General features: G+C 45.7%; 1 protein-coding gene across 1 annotated transcript in view; it reads left to right on the top strand.

Moving 5' to 3' along the window:
* The window catches only part of RRAS2 (RAS related 2), a 57,563-nt gene extending 41,116 nt beyond the window's left edge, over positions 1 to 16,447 (top strand). Inside the window, exons 4-6 of the mRNA XM_078856972.1 lie at positions 9,245 to 9,353; positions 12,983 to 13,101; positions 14,500 to 16,447. Of these exons, the coding sequence (XP_078713098.1) occupies positions 9,245 to 9,353; positions 12,983 to 13,101; positions 14,500 to 14,587 (316 nt within the window). The 3' untranslated portion in view covers positions 14,588 to 16,447. The remainder of the gene's footprint in view (positions 1 to 9,244; positions 9,354 to 12,982; positions 13,102 to 14,499) is intronic.
* The last annotated feature ends 1,361 nt before the right edge of the window (positions 16,448 to 17,808 follow it).

Raw genomic sequence — 17,808 nt, 5'->3', positions numbered from 1 at the left:
GGTGTTGTGCGGGAGAAAAAAGTGAACCCACAGTGCCGTTCAAGTATCGCAGCCTGTGAGCGCGTGGGCGTACGTTTAAACATGCGGTGTGCACATGAGTGCTTTAGCGAGTGCGATTGTGTGCTAATGAGTAGGCGAGTAACAATTTATCGATTTAAAATTGATTCTCGCCTGACGCACGCATCAGGCCGATGAAACAAAATGGAGAGAACGCACAGGGAAGACAGCGTACGGGACGGAGTGAATGAGACAAAAAGAAACATATTCGTGACAAATCAAATCGTGGAGCGGTGGGGGTGAACGAAGGGGGGGGAGGTGAATCGTTACATGCCTATTAATGAGTATACTACAATCCCAGAAATATTGGTTAAGCTCCTGGCTATCGGTAACATTAGTGGCACATTGAGTTTGGGATGATCTTTTAAAGGCTTTAATTGATGCTGTGTTCATGGTCTGTGCACTGTGTGGGTTCAAATCTGCACCGAGCAAATGGGGTGGTGCTCCTCCCCATTGGCAGCCCCATCATTCCCATAATGGGGCTCACTGTGCCCATAGAACAAAAACTGTGGGCAGTACAATGAAGCGGTACTTGCTTTATTGATCCCGTAGGTATGAAGGCGCTGATTTGGATCCTTGCCCGGGATTTGAACTCGTAGCCTTCCAGTCGTGAGCCGGATGCTCTGACCACAGCATCTAAAATTTCAATATATAGTGAAGCAGTGTCTTGAGGAATGTATTCTCAGACAGATTAAAGTGGACACCACTTAGCTTGATGAGTACAGAGGGATTGCGGGTGGCTCTTGGCTTGGCTACTCGTCCCATGCCGCATAAAATTCTCGCGATGACGTCGGCTACCAAGGACGGGGAGACCTCGAGCCAGTGGTGCAATTATCATAAGAATGACATTCTCTACGTGGCAACGTTAATTCTGAGCAGAGTAATGCATGGATTAGAGAACGGACACAGGTTAAAGACATCGATCTGACGGTTTATAAAAGTTTAAGTGGGTTTTGGCAAGACACGTTCACCGGCAGGGATTGTGACCCATGAGTTAGAATAATGACAGGAGTGGTGGCCAAGAGAGGGAATGCAGCCAAGAGGACGTCACCGACCGTGGAGATGGAGTGATGAAACCAACTCTTGTACAGGTGACGAGTGGCTTGTTACATCGCAGGAGGGCGATAAGAGCTGCCCGATGGCTTGGGGAGACCTTCATCCAGCAGTGGATTAAGCATAGCTGATGGAGATGGATAAGTATTTTTTTGAACAGTAAATAGATAGTCGACTAACAGAGCCACAATTAATGGCTCTGTCCTAAGTGTAGGAATCCAACTGAATGGATGAACCATGACATGCCCCGATGGTGCCGGTGTTTATGATGCAGGGCGGTTAACATTGGTGATCGGTGAGAGAGCGGTGATTGGTGAGAGAGCGATGAGCAGTCCCAGGCAGCGCACTCATGGAAACTTTGACTCAGCGTCCAATTCGTGCTCAATGGGATTGGGAACATTTAAAAGAATGAGATTAATGCTGACTGTTTCTTTAATTCTTAGAAACTGTGGCATGCTTGCGGAAAGCGTGGCCACGACAATCACAAAGGAATCAGTGGCCGAACTGCATGTGGCACGTACAGTACACACACACCACGTGACTCGTGCAGTGGCTCGCTGCTGATGAGGACCGTGACGATTTGTCGATCATAATCGATGCTGGTTCACATTTCCTGCTTGCAGCTCAGCCAGTAGTGGAAATTCCACATTTCCTCTGGTCGGGCAAGTCTATCCATAGGACCACCGTTGACAAAATTGTATTAATTTCATCGACCTCCGAGAAGTTATGGGCTGAGTCAATCCCAGAGCCAAGATTTGAACTCGCAACTTTCTGTTTGTGATCGCCGCTCACGATGCTGCTGAGCACAGAAGAACATGTTACACAAACCACTGGCCACACGTGTGTGTGTTACAGAGAACATGTAACACACACACACCACTGGCCAGACGTGTGTGTGTTACACGGAACATGTAACACACACCACTGGCCACACGTGTGTGTGTTACACAGAACATGTAACACACACCACTGGCCACACGTGTGTGTTACACCGAACATGTAACACACGTCTAAACACTAGTGTCGGTCACCTTTTATTCTTTCTCACAGCTAAACACATTGCAGGTTGATAATTGTTTTTTTACCCTTCTATCTGGCAACAAAACTGACACCTTTTTTTTACAAGGAGTCATGTTTGCATAGACCACAATACCTGCAGTCATAATGCAAACAAAAAAACATAACTCTGATAATGTATGCACTGTCCTTGAAGTTGATTGGTCCACACCCGAGACAGCAGGTATTGTGGTCTATGCAAATATGACTCTTTGTAAAAAAAGGTGTCAGTTTTGTTGCCAGATAGAAGGGTAAAAAAACAATTATCATATTTTTTTACTGGCAAATGAGGTTCCAATGGTGTAAACATTGCAGGTTGTGAAGTTTCCATTGAACTGTCGATTACCTAGTGCTGCGCACAGCTCAAACGTTCAACATTAAACATTTCCTTCCTGCCCCGCGATTAGATAGGGTTAGGGTTGAATGCTCTCACACACACACCTGTTCCACATAAACTCTGAGCAGCGTGTGTGTGTGTGTGCCTTGCTTCATATGTATGTAGGGAGGAGTACTGTAGCGTTAGCGAGCTGCGCTACGAACCCGGTGACTCGAGTTCAATTCTCACTCTCGGCCAACACCAGTGACGATTATCTGAACCGGTCCTAGGCTTTGCCTAGGTCGACTCAGCCTCAAATAAGTCCCTGATGCGGTGTGTAAACATCACCACTGGGGAGACAAAGACGACCGAGCATGGTTTTGCCTCCCCTCGTGTGCCGTGCCGATCTTCATAGGTGCTCACTAACGGCACTTGCCCCAACAGTCTGTTAAGGATGTGAAGGGACATCTGTATTGTGTTGGTTTGTATGTATGTGGGTGGGTAGGTCTCAATGTGCATGTCCCTGTGTATCCGTGTTTTTGTTATCCTTGTTTGTCTGTATCTGTGTATGTGTCTTTTGTTTATGAAAATGTTACGTTTCTTGTGATACTGCATTGGCAGTTGTGAATAAGCACACATAACATCAACTCAGCATATTTGTCATAACGCTGCTCTGAAAAGAAACATGTAATTAGCAGTATTTCTGGCAATGGCCCTTAGTGTGTGATAAAGAAGGGCCGTTGGCGAAACCCTCATGTCATATAATAATGAACAATTTATAATGCACACATTTCGCAAATCGGGCACAATGTTTGGTCGAGAACTCAGAGGTGTGGAGTCAGAGCTCAAAGTCCTTAATATATGTGGTTTTTCCTTTTCGGGTTACTGTAATTTTTAAGCGAGTTTTGTGTATCCGTTTACCTGTTTGTCTGTGTGTGTGCGTGCATGTTTCCTTTGCGTATGTGGCTCGTGTGTCTTTGTGTTTGCATCTTTTTAGCATTTTGAAAAGCGATCACATGTCGCTGCTGTCCAAAACCAAGTCGTGTTTGTGAGTGCGCGCATACTTTTGATTTTATGCGTGCGAAATGCAGCAGCGTGTCTCCAGAGCGAAGTGTGAGCAATTTCTTCCACACATGGGTAACATTCTTAAGTGGCACTCTCAGAGCAATAACACTCGCGTGTTTATGTTATATACAGTATATAAATTCTAATTTAATGGTAATTTTCCACTCGCACATCACGTGGACAGGACCCGGCAAACACGGGCCAAAATCTCTCTTTCGCACAGAAGTGTTTATTCATGAGCAGGTGAGCGAGAGTTTTCTTGATAATGAAGTTTTCCTTTTTTGCAAACGAGGTCTGGGATGAAAACAAACCAGTGGGACAAACATACTTCACTGCATAAGATAATGATAATAATAGGCGATTGTAAATAGAAAAGCACATTTGGCAGAGATCTGGAAAATATGGTGTGGAAAAATACCCCAAAATATAATTGAAAGCAATACATTAGTAATATTTTATCACTTTACTTCATCATCCATGGTCTCTCCAACGCTGGATGAAGTCCTTCCCATATATATTACACATACTATAAATAGTCTCTCACCAATACATGTCAATGCAAAGTTGCACTTTAACTTTGTAATCATAAAATATATTTTTTTCCCAAAAAATATATTTTGTCGTTGTTCATGCAACGTTCTAAATTAGGTAAATCGTAAGATCAGTCACATGCGTGGAATTTGAAACGTGCGCGCATGTGGGTGGCTTGGCGCCCGTAGGTCGAGGAGATGATTATACTGGTAGGAACCCACTGCTTACACCAGCCCACAAGGGATTATTGTGTCCGTCCATCGTGCAGGGAGGGGCTGGGTGGGGAGGGGCTGGGTGGGAAGGTGGGGCTGGGTGGGGAGGAGAGGGTGGGGAGGGGCTGGGTGGGGAGGGGCTGGGTGGGGGTGGGGCTGGGTGGGGGGTGGGGCTGGGTGGGGGGGTGGGAGGGGGGATGCTGGGTGGGGAGGGGCTGGTCACCCCGTGGTGCCCTTATAAAACTCAACGTTTAACCTACTCACGCCAGCTTGTGCCCGCCCTCACAGTCGGGCATATTTGCGGAATACACCACGCCGCCGTTGACCCTGGCCATTGACCGAGCAACCCAACCTTCCTACCAGCTCCCTCCGCAGGAATGTCTTTGTCCTACACGCGCGGTGACGTCGCCTTTGAGAATCCACGCTCGTTCATTTACATACAGATGCAGAACGCGCAGTACTCTGCCAACTTTAGTCAGATGAGCTGCGTTACGAGTGCGTCGTGAACCTCCGGTGTCACCGCCTCGTATTCGTGGGTTTTCTCCAGGCCACTCCGAATTCTTTCCACTTGCCAAAACTCCCATGAGTGGAATTTGCCAAATAATCTAAGTGCAGGACCCTCCTGAAAAAAAAGTGGGCCTGGAAGACCTCGAGGTTTTCGTGAATAACATGAAGCACATTGTAATTATTATTATAATATAAAATCCATGAGCAGACGAGAAACGCCTTCACATATCTGTTCCTCCATGTAAAATGTAAAAGTGTTCTTGTTTGTATACATCACATGAGTCACACGGCATTCTGGGAGTGCGTTAATTGAGCATAGTTGGCCCAACGCTAGCGCATTCGGCTGATTCTAGATTTGAAGTTTTCGTGACTGCAAGGATTCATACTCTTTGGCTTTTTCGGTAAAGTCACGTAGGCAAAAAATACATAAATGAAAAAACAACTAAATTAAATCACGACGTTTCGGAGGCAACACAAGCTTCCGCCTTCAGGTGGACCCGTTACAGCCAAATTCACTGTAATAGGTGAAAGCTTATTACAGCTTATTACAGAAAGCTTATTACAGCTTATTACAGTGAATTTGGCTGTAACGGTTCCACTTGAAGATGGAAGCTTGTGTTGCCTCCGAAACGTCGTGATTTAATTTAGTTGTTTTTTCATTTATTTGTTTTTTACCTACGTGACTTTACCGAAAGAACCAAAGAGTACGCACTCGGCTGGTTTCCATGTTCAGCGTCTCATCAGCAGTGGAACCAATGATGGTGATCTGCAAAGTGTATGTAGGCAAGGACCCTTTTTGTTCGATATTGGGCCTATATCGACGCAAAACTATATAACCCATAACCACAATATAATCGTGAGCATCACTGATAATTATTATTGTGTGTGTTTTTTATGCGGACTGGTACAGCACTATTCAAGGACAGTGCATACATTATCAGAGTTGTGTTTTTTGTTTGCATTCCGACCGCAGGTATTGTGGTCTATGCAAACATGACTCCTTGTAAAAAACAAGGTGTCAGTTTTGTTGCCAGATAAAAGGGTAAAAAAACAATGATCATGGTACAGCACCTTCAGTCTTGACTAAGATGTGAACTGACGCTGCGCCATCTCGTGGTGACGGACGAGAACAGCGCTTTTATTAAACAAATCACAAAGTCTTTTACGTACTTGGTTCGTAAAGGCTATCTTCGGCAGACAAAAGTTTTCAATAAATATAATAATTGACCTGATATGATTTTTTGTACAGTTTTCATCTACGATCAGACACTAACAACTCCAAAAATGTGTGTTTTTTCCGCTAAAAACAAATAAAATTGTTGACGACTTGATTAAACTTATTATATTTAAAGACGTGCCCATTGGAAACCGATCAACTTAAAGATTTCGTTTTTTTTGTTATTAGAAAGAACAAAAATGTATTAACTTTTTGAACATCATAAAATGCGTATTTTTTTTTTCAAAATCACTTGAATCGGAAATATCTCAAACAATAAGATAGAACAATGGTTCTCGCTTTAATTGTATTTTCTGTTTAGCATACTATCTAACGAACAAAAAACGCAATCTTACATTTTTAACGGTTTCTAAACGACACGCATATACATGTTTATGAGCACCTAAAATTGAGTTTTGGTGGCCTTAAGTAGAAAATTCTCAGTTTAATATTTTTCTCCCTGTCGCGTGTGTCCTAAAAGCTACCTGTGTAAAACAAGTTCAGCTTTTTACCTTGTCGGGAAATACCTTCGAGGTTTTTGAGACATACATACATACAGATTAAGGTGTTTATTTATATAGATGGTGGGTAATGTATATTCATTCTTTAGTCATATTTATTACGCCCAGGATACATGCAGCAAATGAAGCGTGCGTAATATTTACCTGCATCATTTATGATTCGCAGTGCTATGCAAGTGAAACTAAACTAAGCAGGCCTGCTGAGCTACATGGCTATTTTTCAGAAGCGACCTGGCCACAAATTATAAAAGCTCAACCAAGCGGCTTAAAATGTAGAAATGTATAGCAACCAAATACTCAAGGCATGTTGATTCTAAATGTGGAGGGAAAAACCGGAGGTCTAGGAAAAAATTCCGCACGACCACAGGGTGAACATTCAGACTGCAAATATACAGCAGGTGTCAGGGTTGGGAATGAAACCACGACCTCCTGTATACCAGGCGATGTAGTTAACATCTCGCCACCATGGCACGTGATTGCTTCATGGGTACCCTGCAGCCACTGTGGTTTCGACAACCACGACAATGTCAAAATAACGATTTGAATCTGGAAAATAACCCTGACACCATATCATGACAATTAGGTAGGCAGGTGTGTCGGGATACAGGTAGGTGGTGGGTAGATGGGAAGGTGTGGAGGTATCGTCTGTTGGAGTTGTGGAGAGTGGTAGCGCAGTGATTAATGTACTTGCACTATAAACCTGGTGGACTGATATTCGTTCCTGATAGCGGCTAACATCAGAGTGGTGAAGTATGGTCATACAACTCCCATGACTGACAAAGCAGGGGTGGAGGTCTCCATATAGCAGTGGATTGACAAAGGGTTGTAAAAACCTGCCCTTTATTTAAAGCAGGTGATAGTCTAATGCCATCTTGTTTATAATGATACAGACTCTTTTCTGTGTCCCCCTGCCACATGTCTGATGAACCTAGTCACGAGTTAATACTGGTAGGAACCTCCTGGTTACACCAGCCCACAGGGGATTATTGTGTCCGTCCGTCGTGCATCCAAAAATGGGACGGGTGGGGCTGGGTGGAGAGGGGAGGTTGGGGAGGGGCTGGGTGGGGAGGGTGGGGGGTGGGACGGGTGGGGCTGGGTGGGGAGGGGCTGGTCACCCCGTGGTGCCTTTATAAAACTCAACGTTTAACCTACTCACGCCGGCTTGTGCCCGCCCTCACAGTCGGGCATATTTGCGGAATACACCACGCCGCCGTTGACCCTGGCCATTGACCGAGCAACCCAACCTTCCTACCAGCTCCCTCCGCAGGAATGTGTTGGAGGGTTCAATCCATTGATCAAAACAACTGTTTAAAATATGTGCCTAGGCTGTGTGTTAGGGGCTGTTTGTCACAAGTTTGAGGCTGTGTGTTAGGGGCTGTTTGTCACAATAATGAGAACATTTTAATGTTCCGGTCAAACGTTTCAGTATTGCATGCTGATGACAGCACGAACATGCCTCTCGCACATTTTAGCATGTCAAAGCAGCAACGTCACTGTAGTGGTATGATGGAGCCACCTGACCATGATTTTAAAGTATTTTTCTTCTCATTACCGAAGCTTAAAACTTGCGTCAGCTGCCCAGAACACAGGCACCTTGGCAACAAGATGAGTGCTGATCATTTGTTTTGGTCGTGACTTTGTTTAGCAGGTGTGACACTCACCCCAGCAGGGTCATGCCTGCCTTCACCATTGCCTCTCTTACATTATGGGTTTTTTTTCACCGCGTAGCTCTGGGAAAATAAATTGAAATAACATAAAAGAGAAGAATATATATCGGGAACCCGTAGCTCCCTGCTTATTCGTGTGCACTCATCCGGCACACGTGCGATCAGGCGAGAGCGAGTTCATAGCTCCCCACCCCCTCTTTCGCTGGCCCTCACCCGCTCGCCCACCCTGTTGAGACAGACGTGACATCACACCATTCCTGTGCCATTAATCAGGTCTCATGGATGGGGCAGTAGGGGCCGGGGATGGCTGTGGGTGGTGGGAGGGGGCATTCGAGGTGTGGTGGCCACTGGGAGTTAAAACTATTTTTAAAAACTAAACTTTTTATTTTACCAGGTAATGCCCACTGAGCTATATAGCTCTTTTTCAGAAGCGACCTAGCCACAAATGATAGCTCAACAAAGCGGCTTATCATGTGGAAATCTATAGCAGGCAAATGTTAAAAACGCATGTTGATTCTAAATGTGGAGGAAAAAAACGGAGGACCCGGAGAACACTCGATTACAGGGAGAACATGCAAACTCCAAATATACAGCAGGTGTCAGGGTCGGGCCAAACCCACGACCTCCTGTATACCAGGCAAGGCAGTTTACATCTCGCCACTGTGGCGCCCAGGGTTGCGAGATGGTTAAGAGCCAGGTGTACGTGCCAGGTGTACGTGCCAGGTGTATAGAACAAGTGGAGGAAGGGGCAGCCAAGCGGGCAACAACTGAACGATTTGTAACCGGGACATTAAAGTAATGTTTTTACCAGTGGAGTTTGGGTAAAAATCATTATTAATAAAGTCTGCAAAATCGATTTGTGTATAACATGACTCGTGCAAAAAAATATTGATGTGCGTATCCATTTCATTATCTGATGTTATTTTTGTGCAATGTGCAGTTTTAATTGTGGTTAATAAAAAATGTTGTATTGACTTCCGTGTATACTTTTAAATTTCGACGTATATTTCACCCTATTATGAATGTGGTCCTTGTGCCTGCAGCTTTGATGAAATCTACAAATTCCACCGGCAAATCCTGCGCGTGAAAGACCGGGACGAGTTCCCCATGATCCTCGTCGGCAACAAAGCGGATCTCGATCACCAGCGCCAGGTAGCACACCGTACAATGACCCCCCCTGCCCTTCCTGGCTCCCCACCTCTGAACTCTGACCTATGTCTGCTCGTCCACTCCTTCCTCCACATGTTTTGTATGTACACCCACCTCTTAACCATCTCGCCACCATCGGCGCCATGGTGTCGAGATGTTAGCTACCTTGCCTGGTATACAGGAGGTCGTGGCTTCGATCCAGACCCTGACACCTGTATATTTAGAGTTTGCACGTTCTCCCCGTGGTCGTGAGGATTTTTCTTCGGGTCCTCCGGTTTTCCCACAATATTTAAAAACATGTGTTTAAGAGTATTTGGCTGACATACGTTTCCATGTAAACCACTTCATTGAGCTATCATTTGTGGCCAGGTCGTTTCTAAACAATATCTTTATAGCTCCGTCGGCCTTACCTGGTAAAATTTAAGTTTTGAGTTTTTTAGTAACCTCCATCCTGTACAGCTGTGTCATACGACGTCTGCTATATGCGCCTGTACCATTGCCAAATGTAATTGGTCAATTGTAAGTGTCTTCGAAAGAACATTGCACGGGTGATGTTATACTCGGTACACAAAGTGATGCAAAGTCCACGATGTGGTATGTGAGGTACATTGGTGTGGTAGCAGGGAGCGTATTGGTGCGGTGGTAAGAATATTGGAGTGGTGGTGGTGGCAGTAAGCACACTGGTGTGGTGACTTTCAGCACATTCGTGAGGTGGTGAGAACTATGGTGTGGTGGTGCGCAGTGGTGTGATGGCAGTGAAGGACGTTGGTGTGCTGGCGGTGAGCACGTTAGGGTGGCGTTGTGCACGCAAGTGCGGTGCACGTGCTTGCGCTCTGCGTCACCCCACCACATCCACGTCTCCTTGGTGATCATGTGCAGCTCGGCATTCTTGCGGTGTGAGCTGGTGCTGTGCCAGAAACGCCGGATATTTCCGGGGATCACCTTTCACTCGACACCACCGGAAAAGGCCCACAGAGAGCCGTAAGGCGGCGCGAGCAAAGCGGCCGGCAGCTGGAAGCCCCAAATCTGTCCTTTTCACAAATCTCACCCCCTCGTATTGTTTCCGTTTAGTTTGTTTTGGTCGTTTATTTAGCCCAGCTGCATCCCATTTGCTTTGGCAGACACTGGCCAGTCATTGTGGTGAGGCGGTCAACTCAGTCGTAAGGGTTCGGAGTTCAAATCGCAGTTGGTGGTTGAATCGGCAAATCATCTCTCTCTGATGGAGAAGATGAGCCTGACTTTGTAACAAATCATTTGTGTTTGTCTTTTGGGGTAGGCTGGCTTACATCATAGGAATGTGGAACTTACACCCAGTGTGGTGGCTCATGACTGCGATTGGTTGCTTTGGGCTCAAAAAATGGGTGGCTGGTTCGTGCCAGTTTGTGAAACAACCAAACCCCCTGCTGCTCTTGATGTGGCCATTCGATGGCAGTGGAGCAGGTGCATTTTTTAAATCCATCTGTGCATCTCTCTGGGTGTTATTCCCTTCATGCATGGATTTACTCCGGGTAACTCTGGTTGTGCCACAAACTAAAAAAACACATTCATATTTACTTTGCCAAACATATGAATGCAAGATCCTCCAGGAAGAGTTTGTCAAGAAGTTCCAGGCTCTGTGATTGTGATGGCCATTATGAGCTCCATGGTGTAAGTGGGCACCTCCCATCTCAATATGCTTTACAACCTCACTTCCGTAACGTTGCAGTCCTGACGGTAGTAGAACGTATCGATGTTAAACCTCTTTTGTATCGTACGTAGCCAACCGTGGTCATCGGAGGTGCGGGGCAAGGACAAGAAACTAAACTAAAAAATCAGCTCTAAACAAATTGAGTTTTCGATTTAGATTGTTTAAAAGTGCATAGCTCCAGTGGCTTCCTCATATCTGAAAGGAAGAGCTTTCCAGACGGCCGCAGAAGCGCATCTGAAAGCGCGTAATGCGGTAACCGTCTTTGTTCGACGGCTGCTTGCGAGGATGACCAGAGTTCGCGTGATGGTTTATGCTCCTTGATGAGATCAGAAAACACCGTACACACATTTTATTTTTGGAAAAACAGCACAAAACAACGTCAAGCGTACCACGTTGGACTGGACGGCTGCAAGTCCATGTTTGGAGGTGCTGTCTGAAAACCATTAACTCCCTTTCCTGCAATTACAGCTTTTTAGGTAGCTCGCAATTAGTCCTGCTCCACCAAGTTTTGTGTAGCGTTATTGTAAGGAAAAATTGGGCGCGTATAAATAAAACGCAGATGTACCTCAACGCCTCATCAGACAGGGAGGCATTGTGTTAAACCTTCGCAAGCCACGCTGCGAGGCACTCGCCCCTGGCTGGTCGAGCGGTCGCATTTCCTGCCCAGCTCTGTGGTGGAGGCGCGACATCGTTTCCCTCCACCGCCCCCATCCGTGTTGGCTCCGCGTCGGCGGTGCGGGAGCACGATGAGCAGTCGGTTCTGGCCGACTGTAATCCCAGACCCGTAAACTGAACTGGCACTGAGTGATTAAAGGACGCAACCTAATAAGGCCAACAACAAGTTTTAAGCTTCATTTACCAGAAAACAAAGAGCTTAATGAGATATTCGACTTTAAAGTTACAGGCGAGTGTGGTGTCTTGAGCACTCCTGATGTTTTGTGTTCAAATCTGGATTCCAGCCACCCAAACTGAACCCAGATCTTCAAGTTCACCGAGTTGACGGTTATAACTGTCAAGACCTAACTTAGATGCCCAACTGTTTTACACCATTTCTAGATTTGAAGCTTTCGTGACTGCAAGGAATCATACTTAGTTTTTTTTTCGGTAAAGTCACGTAGGTAAAACAAATAAAATAAATGAAAACAACTAAATTAAATTACGACGTTTTAGAGGCAATACAAGCTCCCTTCCATCAGGTGTTAAAAGGGCACAGCAAAATAACTGTAGTGAGAGTTATTTGTGATGAGACATTGTTATATAGGGTAAGAGGAGGGGGAGGAGCCAAGGAGGACGGGCGCAGGATGGGGGGGGGAAGCTTGTGTTGCCTCCGAAACGTCGAGATTTAATTGAGTTGTTTTCATTTATTTTATTTTATTTCATTTATTGTTTTACCTACGTGACTTTACCGAAAAAACCAAAGAGTATTTTACATTACTTTACGACCCATTGTTAGGCCAATTTCTGTTCAATGAGTGTGTTTTTGTCTGGAAGCCCGAAAACCCAGAGCAAACCCATACATATGATGGCAATGACGTTCAACATTTCACACAAGGGTGGATCACTGTACTCGTACTTACATCTCCTAGCCACCCTCGCAGCTTAACAGGTCTGTGTATTCACAAGTCTACGTGATCCGTCAACCCTCTCCTTCAAAGTACTAGGTGCGGACCACCATGCCGGCACAGCACATCAGCTTGTAAGCGTCATGTGCCTGTGCTTATCGAGTCTCTATTTGCCCAAGATAATTATTATATTCTTTGGATCTTTCGGTAAAGCCACGTAGAAAAAAAAATCAAGATATTACGAGGGAAAAGCAAGGAGACGCATCAGTTGGCAGGACGATGCGAGTAGTTGAATGGGGACTCTACACAAGAGAAGCTGAAGATCAGGAAAGGTGACCGACTTTTGGCTTCGGTGCCTCGCGTGTCGTGTGCTGCTGCTGCAGGTGACGCAGGAGGAGGGACAGCAGCTCGCTCGCTCCCTCAAGATCCCCTACATGGAGGCGTCGGCCAAGGTGCGACTCAACGTGGACCAGGCTTTCCACGAACTCGTCAGGGTCATACGGTGAGGGACACCGCATGCGCGTGCACACCGCCGTACACACATTCACGTTCGTACGTAAGCGTGGATGTGTTTAGTTGCACTGGGACTTTCAGTATGCACATGCACACACACGTGCACATCGCATGCAGACACGGTTGAACATGGGCACACGTGGTTATACAATCCTGCAGTCTTACGCCCGCATGGTCATACATGCGCTCACATGGTATTATAAACACATGCATGGTCATACATACACTTAGACGTCTTATACACACACACACGTGGCCTTACAGCTACACGTACAGTCCCATGTACACACACATGCGCTCAGTGCTCTGTTCACCCACACTTTTTTTTACCACACCCACATGACAAATTCTGCATCTCATGAGTTGCAGATAAACAAAGTACTGTAAGTTTATTTTTTAAGTTGCTACTTTAGCACCAAGTGCAATGGCCATGTGATCAATGTCTCTGGATGAAAACATGTGAATTACCAGGTGTTAGGATTGGGGATCCAGCGGTTGATATGGTGGCCAGAGAATGGGAAGTGACAGCATGGGAATACAAACCATTCTCTATGGGTTTGTGTAAGGATCCTAACAGCAGCATTCCACGTGTGACAGCTGGAGATGAATGACTGAGGAATTCCATGAAGGGAAGAGCGGGGTGAAGGAGGGATCCAGCAGTGCCGGAGTTGAGTTGTCATGAGCAAGGAGATGATGTGGAGGTCGTGGCAGGAGGATTAAGACCTGACAAGCAAGGGACAAAGAGAATCAGAGTGGAAAATGGCAGCATTTCAAATCTTCACACAGCATTTAGAGGTGGAATATTTGTACATAAATCAAGTTTAAGGTTTGCTGGGCTGCTGCAGAATGTTCGAGCTTCAGACAGGAAGAAGCTGCTACGAGAGCGGAAGAAGAGGGTGAACGTATGTGATCGAGGAATATGTAAAGCGGAATCAATGATGGGCTACTGTTTGTGCGTCTGTGACACAGCATTACATAGTCCATCATGGGTGAACTTAAATGGAGAAAAGGTTTAGAATATCTAGATGTTGAACTTTTTTCTCATCGTACGTAGCCAACTGCGTTAATCAGAGGTGTGAATGCATATACGGTCAAAAACTGACACCTGTGGGATATCTTTGCTTAGATGTGTTGTTCGAGGAAATCTCATTCGGCAAGGCAAGGGGAGACCGAGATGGAAGTCATCGATGGTTTTAGAATGTTGTCCGATTTTTACAAATGAGTCCAAATGAGGAGGGACGTGGGTACTGGTCATCCCTGCCTGTGTTTGAAGCAGTAGAGCAGGGTAGCCAATCACATATTTATGGGATTTAGAAGAGATAAGCGGATGTGTACATGCAATGAGAGGGGCAATAGTGAACAGTCGCGCACCATCTATGACCCACAGGAAGTTCCAGGTGGACGAGTGCCCGCCTTCCTCGGAGCCGCCCACGAAGGAGTCGACCGAGAACGGCTGCCGCTGCGTCATCCTCTAACGGCCGGGCGGAGCGCTCGTCCACTCGCCCACTCCTCGCCCAGCTGTCCTCTCACTCGCCCGCACCCCTTCCCAGACACCGACCCCGCCAGTCGACGACGCTGCCACCACTAAGCCGAGCTGCCCCGGCAGCGCCGTGATGGGAGTAGGGGGGGGGCTGGAAGAGTGAGCGGGTGTGGCGCGGGAGCGGGGAAGCGGTCTCTCTGTTTTATGCAATGCCTTAGAGTGAGGGCCAGGGCCCACATCATCCTGCTACCACCGCGCTCGTCGTTTTAATGAAAACTACTGGGAGTGCATGCTCCATTAGCCATGCCCACCGTGTCCCTAACACGTACCTTCACCACGCAGAGTAGACGTGTAAGACTTAGTGACCGTTGTATTAAGCCTATTGTGTAATGTCGACCATTTTGGGGGGGGTAGGGTAGAGGTGGGGGGGTGTAAAGAGAACCCAACACGGGTAACTGTCATTAAACATCCTCCTATGCCAAAGTTGTAATAACTTCTTAAGCCCGCGTACCAGAAGTGCCCGTTTGTGATGAGGTATATATGGTGATGTTAACCCACGACAGCATTTGCTTCCCCGCATTAGGGTGAAGCAGTGCTCGTGTGGTTCACACACGCACTGCGCTTTTCTCCCGGCGTCCCAGGTTCGACTCTAGATCGGATTTGTTGTCCATTTGGCCAAATGGTTATTTGAACGTATCTTGAGCCTCCTCCCTGGGTCAATCTGGCATAAAATTAACTGTTGCGGTGGTTGAGCTTCACTGGGGAGACAAAGGTGGCCGTGCATGTGTGAGTGGTACTGCTCTTACTGGCTCCTCAGCCGTGTTGCCATGGCAGCCTTAATAGCTAACAGCACGTGCCAACAAAGGCAGAGTGGAGGTGGGCTCCTTGTTTTACCCTTAAGCCGTGTACATCCCCCATATGGGCATCGTCGCGTGTACGGCGCGCTCGCCAACGATGTACGTGGTATTGAGACACAGTAGTCATTGAAGCGAGAAGTCGTACAAACTGAAGGTGACAGGCAACGTGTAGGCGAGACTGCCGGGTGATTTTGTGAAGAGGTGGCGGGGGGAGGGGGTTGTCAATCTCTCCCCCGCTGTGTAAAATATAACGAACAAAAAAATCAAAAATCGGTGGAAAAAAAATTTACGTCAAACTTAAAAAAAATTAAGTATATAGTTGTGACTGCTTGCTAATGTTAATTGCAATATATTACCAAATAGTGTGCCTGATTGCATGGTGGATTTTTTAAAATGTTTTTTTATTTTTACTGTTATCGGTTTTTTTCAAGACTTGCAAGTTCATTGTATCGGAACGAGTGGCGTTCGTTCTTAGTACAGAAGGCAGGGGTCGGATGGGCGCGGTATTTCATTATTTTCTTTTGTGCCTGAAATAATGCGACTAATTTAGCCATTAACGGTGTAAATCGACCGAAAGAGGTTGTGCGTTTCGGTTCAGATTCAAATGACAACGCAAAAAAGTTCAAGCATAATTCTGTTGCCAATGGTTTTATTTCATTTTCTTAACACTGTTTTAAGTCCAGCAACTACTGTAATGTCTTTCTGTTTTTAGAGTGTGTTGCCCGATTTTTACATTACCCTATAAATCTGTCCACCTGCTTCTGCTGTGCTTCCTTAATGTTGGTCATCATTGCCTGTTGTTATTTTAAGGTCGTCCACTGACCTGCCTTTTTAAAGCCGTTGAAAAAAAAAATCTGAAAAAAAAAATAATTGTAATCCTATTCCTTATTTTCATATATAGCCAACAAAACTGGTATTTTTATATGTTTATAAGTCCAATGCTTTCACAAGTATACGTTTGTGTATATGTACATAAAGGACGAGTAGTGTGTGCCTGCCATGCGTCGTTCAGTCTCGTGGGACGAGAACTGGGTGGATTCACCATTGGGAGTGAATGAACCCTTACCCTGCCATTTCACCGTAACTCGGTTGTCTGGTATCCCCCACCTCCCCACACTGTCCTGTTTGGGATAAGTCGCAATAGGCTACAACCATGGTGTTGGGTTGATGTCATGTGGCATGAAATTGTCTTGGCAAGGGTGCAACGAATTTTTATTTGGCAAATTATTTCATTAGGCTGGTGCCACAATTCACATTTCCGGACAGTGGATATATCCTTGTCGCAGTCTGGGCCATGTGACTATGATGAGGCACGTGTGGTCAGGGTCGTGACAGTAATGGCCAAGCTGCCAAACGTTGAAATGTGCTCCGAAACTGAGAATCGACTCCATAACTGATAACAATCCTACAAACTTTGTAGTCACCATGAACCATAAACACACGCTTGGGCAAAAGTTAACAATATTTTAATGCACAATTGGGGCATAACAAATTCCAGGCAGGTGGGACTGGTTAGAGCTCACCTCATTAAAATATCAATTGGGGATGGAGTCCATCAATGTGCCAGAGTTGTACTGGGAGTTTAACAGTTGTCTTCTGGAGAAACGAACTATTGCCATGGGAATATGGAATTTTCATCACTGGCTCAGAAACTTGATTGTGGGTATGGAATGGTTCTGCTCACTGCAACAGTGGAAGTGACTTAAAGCCCAGGTTGTCAAGGGTGGGCGGGGTGTGGTTTAGTCGGATGATTGAGGTGGTTGCTGTCAGCTGGTCCCATGAGGTCACATCACTGCTCCTCTGCTATTCCCCAATGCACCTCAGTTGCCGATTCTTCCTGTTTTAATTTAATCCATAGCTTCAAGGGATTGTCTGCAAGTCTTTGTGCATTGTCCCAAGTTATCCATAAGTACACTTGTTAAATACTAATAATAGTTAATGGGAAGATGGGGAGTTCGTTATATGAACCTTCCAAATAAACAAAGTATTAATGAAATGCATTGGCGGTGGTTTGCGATCGGAAACAGCACCACATTTGTCATCGACAGCCATAAGAACAAAGATGTATAATAGGCCAACTTTTAGACAATGGCCCTTACAACAGAGCCCCCCCTCTCCTTTCAGGCCGTGGCCCTTGCTTGAAACACCAGTAAGTTAATGACAAATGCACAATGATATTTGAAAGCCTTCCATTGTGAACCTTGAATTACTCTCAACAACCCCACTTTATACGAATGGAAATAAAATGGCTTCGTCAAATTTAATTTAGCAAAATGTAAAAAAAACGTGCAACAGACGTAGATCATTATTTGAGAATTCGATGAATGATAGTTTTAATGCACAAATTTATTTTCCCCGT

Source organism: Lampetra fluviatilis, chromosome 5 (genome assembly GCF_964198595.1).
Source record: "Lampetra fluviatilis chromosome 5, kcLamFluv1.1, whole genome shotgun sequence".
Taxonomy (NCBI): Eukaryota; Metazoa; Chordata; class Hyperoartia; order Petromyzontiformes; family Petromyzontidae; genus Lampetra; species Lampetra fluviatilis.
Note: the sequence above shows the minus strand (reverse complement) of the source record. Positions and strands in the feature narration are given on the sequence as shown.